The sequence below is a fragment of the Peromyscus californicus genome, unplaced genomic scaffold (assembly GCF_007827085.1).
Source record: "Peromyscus californicus insignis strain IS unplaced genomic scaffold, ASM782708v3 Scaffold_4__1_contigs__length_199733344, whole genome shotgun sequence".
Lineage (NCBI taxonomy): Eukaryota > Metazoa > Chordata > Mammalia > Rodentia > Cricetidae > Peromyscus > Peromyscus californicus.
Window position 1 is genome coordinate 60,743,265 of NW_026294562.1, and position 7,288 is coordinate 60,750,552.

At 57.9% G+C, this 7,288-nt stretch overlaps 2 protein-coding genes across 2 annotated transcripts; both read right to left on the reverse strand.

Annotated features, from left to right (window-relative positions):
- Positions 1-1,120: 1,120 nt before the first annotated feature.
- On the reverse strand, positions 1,121-2,442 carry Tnni2 (troponin I2, fast skeletal type). The gene is made up of 5 exons (XM_052713344.1): positions 2,238-2,442; positions 2,020-2,148; positions 1,790-1,879; positions 1,379-1,555; positions 1,121-1,262 (listed from the first exon to the last, which is right to left on the reverse strand). Exons 2-5 carry the CDS (start codon positions 2,140-2,142, stop codon positions 1,167-1,169), a joined length of 486 nt encoding a protein of 161 aa, XP_052569304.1. The 5' UTR covers positions 2,143-2,148; positions 2,238-2,442; the 3' UTR covers positions 1,121-1,166.
- A 2,642-nt stretch (positions 2,443-5,084) lies between these two features.
- On the reverse strand, positions 5,085-7,288 carry Syt8 (synaptotagmin 8). The gene is made up of 8 exons (XM_052713836.1): positions 7,177-7,288; positions 6,905-7,080; positions 6,422-6,520; positions 6,124-6,282; positions 5,883-6,050; positions 5,635-5,740; positions 5,401-5,534; positions 5,085-5,318 (listed from the first exon to the last, which is right to left on the reverse strand). The coding sequence occupies exons 1-8, from the start codon at positions 7,268-7,270 to the stop codon at positions 5,085-5,087; spliced, it is 1,170 nt and encodes a 389-aa protein (XP_052569796.1). The 5' UTR covers positions 7,271-7,288.

Sequence of the window (7,288 nt, forward strand, 5' to 3'; positions counted from 1 at the left end):
AGCAGTCAATCTAGATGTTGGAGAGAAGGTTCAGGGCTGAGGCTCTTCCTCGAATGGGCTTTGGGAGCTGGTGAGAGGAGCATGGTGGGTCCAAGACTTCTGATGCTGAAGGGAGGGCCAGGGAGAATGAAGCGCATTCTGAGTGTCGATGAACACCCTCCAGAGTCCCTCACAGCTCCGGCGAGTGGAGGCAACCTCTTCGGGGATCTCCACTGAAGCCCTAGTACCCTGAGAGCATCTCACACAAAGCGAGAGTGGGGCCACGGTCATACCAAGATGGCTCTTTTCTGACCTGTTGGGGATATTGTCCTAGCTAGGCCAGGGCCTGGGACTTAACAAAAACAAGTTCCCTTCTGGGCCAAGGTTGGGCCTGCCACAGTTCTACCCAGGAAAAGGACCTTACCAGCTCATACAAGCCTCTGGAGGAAGTGGGAAGTTTATGACTCAGAATAGTCCTGTGCATCTCTGGGAAGGCCTGTGGCCCAGCTATGAAGTCAAGGGCTGAACCATCCCAGGCCCCATGTTCCTCAGAGTGAATGTATTATTGACCTTGTTAGGCCAATAGGATTCAGGCAGTGAGGTATCCAGGCAAATTGTGCAGGCTCAGCCTTACCCTCATCCCTCAGTGTCCAAAGAGGGGCAGGCACTAGATAGAGTGTATAGGAGGAGGCAGGGTTGATGTAGGCTGAGTCTGAGGATGAACACAGAGGGTCAGCCTTTCAGGGTGGCTTCTGGCTTCTGGCCAAAGGTGAGGCCCTGAGAAGGGGCAGTGCTGGAGGAATGGAGACTGAGCCCGTCCCGGGGTGTGCCTGCCAAAGCCATTCCGGGTGGATGACCGTACCAAGGGACAAAGGAGATAATCCTAGAAACTCCTGCTCAGATATTGTTGGAGTCCCATGGTCATCTTTCTCCAGGCCCTGTCATGTTAGACAAGTCCAGACATGGACCATGCCCACCAGTTTCAGGGTGCATGCAGCCCAGGGTCCTTGAACTGTACCCGAGCTGTGTGGCCTTCACACTGCCACACTGCTGACGGACTCCAGAATGGGCAGAGACAGAACTAGACCAGACCAATGGTAGGGATGTGAATCCTTTATTGGAGTGAGGCCAGGTCCTCCCAGCTTGGCTGCTGGGTGCTCCCCCAGTGGTGGGGTGGGGCGGGGCGGTTAGGACTCCGACTCAAACATCTTCTTCCGGCCCTCCATGCCAGACTTCTCCTCAATATTCTTCCTCCAGTCACCCACGTCGCGCAGGTCCCGCTCCTGAGGGTAGGACCGGAGAGCCCTCAGACCCACCCCCGTCTTCTCCAGACTACCCTGGGCCTCGGTTCACTCTCCATGAACGGGACAGTGAGCGAACTCCCCTGGAAGTGGCCTACCTTCTCGGTGTCCTCCTTCTTGACCTGCTTCAGGTTGGCCCTCAGGTCCATGCACACCTTGTGCTTAGAGCCCAGCAGCGCCTTCAGCATGGCATCGGCCGACATACGCACCCTCCGAAGCGGGGGCCTCTTGAACTTGCCCCTCAGGTCAAATAGCTTCTGGTTCATGTCTTCCAGCTGAGAGGAAGGAGCAGGAGGTTTAGGGACCTGGCAGCCCCCATGTCCCTGACCTTGGCCTTACTTTCACACCAACTGGTTTCATCCCATATCAGTCGGCCTCACCGCCATACCGTTGGGCTTCACCCCTTGCCACCGAGCTGTCCCTCCTGCCCCTCTCATGACCCCTGAAGTCACTGACTCCACCCCATGCCATCTGTCCCACCCCCATGCCACTGGCTCCTTCCTCTTTACCTCCTTGCTGCTCTTCTGCACCTTCACCTCCATGTCATATTTCTCCTCCTCAGCCACATCAATCTTAGCATGCAGTTGTTTGCAGAGTTCCTGGGTGGGCAAGCAGCGGGTGGGTGGCCACCCTGATACTTGAGGACCACAGTCCCCTCCCAGGCCTGTCCCACCAGGCCTGACCTGCTGAGGAATAGGGGTAGCAGGGCCTTGGGTGGTATGTGGCAGGAAGGGACTACCTGCACTTCAGACATGGAGCCTGGGATATGCAGAGGTGGGCAGTGCTCTGACAGGTAGTTTTGCTTCTCAGATTCACGGCGGCTTTCCTCTTTCTCCAGCTCCGTGGCCGCAATCTGGAGCATCACACTCTGAGAAGCAGAATGGTGGGAGTGAGGGTCTGCAGTAACTCCCACCCCGACCTCTGTACCCCCAGCCCTGTGCAGCAGCCCATCCCTACCTTCAGGTGCTGTCTCCGGGCCGTGATGGCCCTGTTGCGCTTCTGCAGAATCGGACAGAGAGGGCAGAGTCAGGCCTTGGCTAGAGCTCTGGCCTCCTTGGAGCCATCTACCCAGGCTCCCAAGGAGGCCACAGGGCCACTGCCCAGGGCCCTGTTTTTCCCAGTCCAGGCCCTGCTTCAGGAACACATGCTTGTGGTCCTGACACTTTGCTTAGGTGGCACATAGGGTTGAAGGGGGTGATGGGGTTTGAGAATGGGGAGGGTGTGTGGCCAGGGCTCAGAGGCTGTGGGCAAGGGGAGGCCTGGGAGGTGAGTGGTGAACAGAAATCAGAAAGGAGAAGTGATTCCCTTGTGATTAGGCCCAAATCTCACTTCCCTCTCACTAGGCACCAGGCAGGCACTTCCTCTCTCTCTGGGGTAGCTCAGGGGGCGGGGCACTTGGGGACTTGGACAGGTGTGTCTTCTGACTTAGTCTCAGGAAACCATTATAGCCTTGAATGATACTCACCTCCTCACTGTCCCAGGAGGAAGAGGGAGGTGGGAGGGGGAGAGAAAACAGAAGTTAGGCTGTGGCTCATGGGAGTAGCCATGGAACCTTTTGGTAGATGGGGTTGAAAGGGTGGGTGGTAGCCACAGAGGGCAGGGAGTTATGGGACCCGAGCCCTGGTGAGGGGACTGCAGTGGGGGGGGGATCACACTGAGTGCCACTTACTCCCCCATCCTGAGGTCTCGAGCTCTGAGCCTGTGGGGAGAGAGAGGTGGAGATGTCAGTGTTCGTCTTGCATGAGGCCAGGCATGGAGACCTGTGCTCACTAGTCCACTTCTGCCCTACCCCAACTCAGACCTTCTCAGAGGGCAAGGATTTAGAGGACACCCCCCCTACCCCCACCCTGAGGGTGAGAAGTAAGAGGAGAAAGTGTTCCCAAAATGTCCCAGGCGGGGCCTGAGGATCTGCAGCTGTCCCCGAGGGAGGGGTGGGGCTGGCCAGCACAGGTGGCTGCCAGAGCGAGCCTGTTATTTTTAACTCTTGCTGCTTTGGCTGGAGAAGTCAATACATGGAAGAAAGGGCTCTTCTGTGTGGCCTGGGGGCTCAGGTCCCCGCTTGCTTGACCTGAACATTCTCTTGTTTGTGTGTCCCCAGAGTCAGAGCCTGTTATCAGAGGCCTGTTGAAGACCCCTGCCCCATCCTGCCAGCACCTGTTGCTTTTCGATCCCAGATCTGCGGGAGCCCCCAGAGAAAGCTGTTGGCAGCAGACCCCAGACCCCTGAGTCCCTGCCCAGGGAAGTCCTCCTGTGAGCTAGCCTGAGTAGTGCCCTATTCTCCAGCCTCAAGAAGATGGACCAGGCCTCACCTAGAGTCTGCGCAGCAGGTCTGGGAGCGAGGTCAGGCAGGCAGCAGTGAGCTGGGCTGGTGGGCCAGGGGGAGGGGTATAAATGGCTTTCCCTGGGCCGGGCCCCTGCTCAGAAAGGGCATGGAGTCTCCTCAGACCAATGGGGGCACAGAGAGGAGGAGAGTCTCCCCACCTGCCCAGCCTCCTGGCCAGTCAGCCCAAGTGCTGGCCTGTCCAAGAAGTCTTGGGGTGGAGGGGTTGGTTTACTCTATTTATGTCTCAGTGACGAGTTCAAGATGCCACCCTTGTTCCTGCAAGAGCCCTCGGGACAGCAAGAGTTGAGTTGCATGTGGGTCTCCAAGGTACCCAGCTCAAGCATCCACTAAAGTCTTCATCCAAGGGAAACCTGACCTCGCAAGTGGGCTGAACTGGAGTCACTGTCAAATGGCCTTGTGGCTCAACACCCATCAGACTGAGCTACGCTCACTGCCTGCTGGGTGCTCTCTCCCTACTTGGGCCCCTGGGCTGACAATTCACCACATCAGTCCTCTTGAAAAACTGGACACCCACCCCCCCAAAAACAAACAAAAGCAAAACAACAAAACAAGTCTCCCTGGCTCAGGAGAGTGATGCCCACCTCTTGTAGTGAACTTGCCCTTCTGCCTAGGGAGAAGAGCAAATGGGCCCCTGGACCAGCAGCCGGGCCTCTCCCAGCCTTCCACACGCCCTGCCCATGGGTGTCTCTCTGCACAGGCAACTTGGAACATGTCCTTCAATCCCAGAGAGTGGTGCCACCGCCCCAGGAACCTCTCTCTGACCCGTGGGGGCTCAGGGCCCTTAGCTGCCTAGGCAGGCCCTGCATTGCCTGGCTCGCTGGGGCCAGGCCCTCACCCCTTTCCCGCTCCTGAACCCCACCCAGAGACACCGAGATCATGGCTTGGCCCCATCCCTGCTGCTCTGGGGCCCCAGAGGATCAGAGGAGGGTTGGAGCTGCTAAAGCCCGCCAGATGTGCTGGGATTAAGAGGTATATCACAGGCCAGGACTGCGAGCCCCCAAAGGCCTCAGAGCAGCTTCAAAAGGCACATACTGCCCCCTGCTGATAGTACAGAGGACACTCTATCCCACCATCCCTCATGGTGTTGGGGTCTCTTCCCCACACTGCCCCTCCCCACAATTCACCCCACTTGCCCACTTTGTCCCCACAGGGCCAGCTCTAGTCCCCTGATCCTCTGCCAACCATGGATGGCAGAGAGGATGGTGCCATCTTCCTAGGGAAGACCTCGTAATCAGGCCTTGAGCAGAGGCTCAGGACTGGCAGATCTGTTCAAAGCATGCTACCCCATCCTTGAGAGGATGGTGGTGCCAAGATGTAGCCCACCTTGTGTCTCTGGTCCTCCTCACAGGGTTCCATCAGGGCACATGAGTGGGAAAGAGAAGGCTTTTATTACAGAAAGCTCTGAAGAGCCTGGACAAATGCCACAGCTCCATTTGGGGAAACTGAAGCCTAGGGTTCTTTTAGGAGCGAGACCTGGGCAGGGGCAGGCGAGGCTTCAGGGCTAGAGCTTGGTCCACTTCCCTGGGGGACTGTAGGTGGTGCCACTGGGCAATGGACCGCCTGGCATGGGCCAGCATATCTGCCCAGTGCTGTAGGGGTTGACCTGAAGCCCGGGGACCCAGCAACACTTTGCCCACAGGCTCAGCCCGGAGCTGCAGTCCATGAGCCCAGACAGCCAGCACCAGGTCCACACTCTGCAGACGTGGAAGGGAAAAGGCTTTCAGTTTGGCCTAGCATGATGTCCAGGCCACTCTGCCCTTCCTTTCTGCTCCCCACCTGGAGCTGGCCAAACGGAACCAGGAAGGTGAAAGCCTCGTTGAAGTAGGGGGTAGTTGTGCCTTTCTTACAGGTTGTTTTTTTCTTCTTCCATTTTCTCTGGTTTAACATGAGCTGGACCTTCACATAGAGCCCTGCATGGACAAGAGAGCTCAAGAAGGGTGTCCCATACACGCTCATGGGAAGGTTGAGCACAAAGGCCCAGGCCTCTGTCCACCCCAGTATAGCTCTTACCTGCAAGTCCTGGATTCAAGCCCCGAGCCTCCAGCACAACCACAGTCAGGCGGCCTGAGCTGGGCACATAGCGCAGTGAGAAGCACAGCTCCCCCATCTGCTCCGGCTATGGACAACAAGACAGGGCTGCAGCTGGGAGGGTCATTTTTGCCCTTGGGGTTTGGGGCATAGCAGGTACAGCACCCAGACCTTGGCTACCCACTCCCCAGGGCACAGGCAGGATCTGGGTCCATGTCAGCCAGGCTCACCTCAGTGGTACCTGGAGCGCCCAACTGGTACCAGCTCTCCAGGACATGCTGAGGGTCTACGGTACCCAGTGATAGCTGGAGCTCCCCCAGTGGCTCGTGTTCTGAGAACCGCTTGAAGTCCAACAGTTGCACCTTTAGGGTAGCCCTGGACAGCTCTGCTGGTGGGACCTGCAGGCAGGGCTGTGAGCTGAGTCCTGCTGCTCTGGCCCCAGCCCACTCTCCTTACCCAGGTTAGACTTACTAGGAAGCAGCACGTCTCTTCGAACATGGGACAGAGAGTCCCACGGTGCACCTTTGTCTCGTGGCTTCTCCCTGGCTGGCTGGAAACACTGATGCGGGCGTAGGGGTCTGCTGTGTCCTCAGCTTTCAGGTTTTCAGCCTGTCTCAGGCCCACCCTAATCTGGGGGCCAGTGGGCTGGCTCAACCTGTGTGTGGTGGGGGATCCTCTTCCCATGTTCCCTTCCACCTGGCACTTCACCCATCACACCGTCCATCAACTACGGAGCCTCTGGACCGACCGAGTGGGGAGCGGGACTTACCTCCTGGCTTCCAAAGTCATACTCCAGTGAGAGCAGCAGTCGCCCCCACTGTTGGGGACCCCCAGAGCAGGGCTCCAGGCAGTCTACATCTGGTTGAACCTGGGATGGATGGGAGGGTGTTCAGGTAAGCATGGTTGAGACCAATCTCCAACCAGAGGCCTGGGCTCTCATAATAGAGGTCAAACCACCACCAGCCGGCCAGCTCACAAAATGGCTCACGTCCTCAGCACAGCTCTCTGAGACCAGCCATATCTGCCTTCAACATGACTCGTATGGTACTACTACTGTAGCTTCCAGTGGCCCATGGACCAGCATCTGCCTGCTTCTTGAATTCCTCCTCCCCCATCCCCTCTGTTAATCTTCCTCTGCCAGGAAGGCCTGCCAGGGCTGCCCTGAGCTTCCTGGTCTGGACCTTACATTCCCCTCCCTGGAGTGAGCCAGGACAGGACGGGGCACAGGTAGGTGCAGGTTTCTGCTCCTCACCAGGTGAGTAGTGGTGCTGCTGTGAGCACTGCCCAGGCCCACAGCTTCTTTGTCTTTGGGCTGCTTCCTCTTCCGGCGTTGGCAGCGGCCGCAACAGCAGTAGATGATGCAGAGCAGACAAGAGACCAGGAGGACTCCAGCAGCAAGAATGATGATAAAGAGTGCCCAGCGGGGCCCTGGGCCAGGGACACAGGCTGCTGAAATGCCTTCCTAGACCATCGGGACCTAGACTGGACCAGGCCCACACCACTCTTGGGGTTCCAACCACTCACAGGGGATCCTGGTAATGAGGTCTGGAATGAGACTGGGCTCAGCAGTGGTGTGGACTGGAGCTGAGGCGCTGCGGGGGTCTGGGACACGCCCCATCTTCCTGCCCCTGTTGGC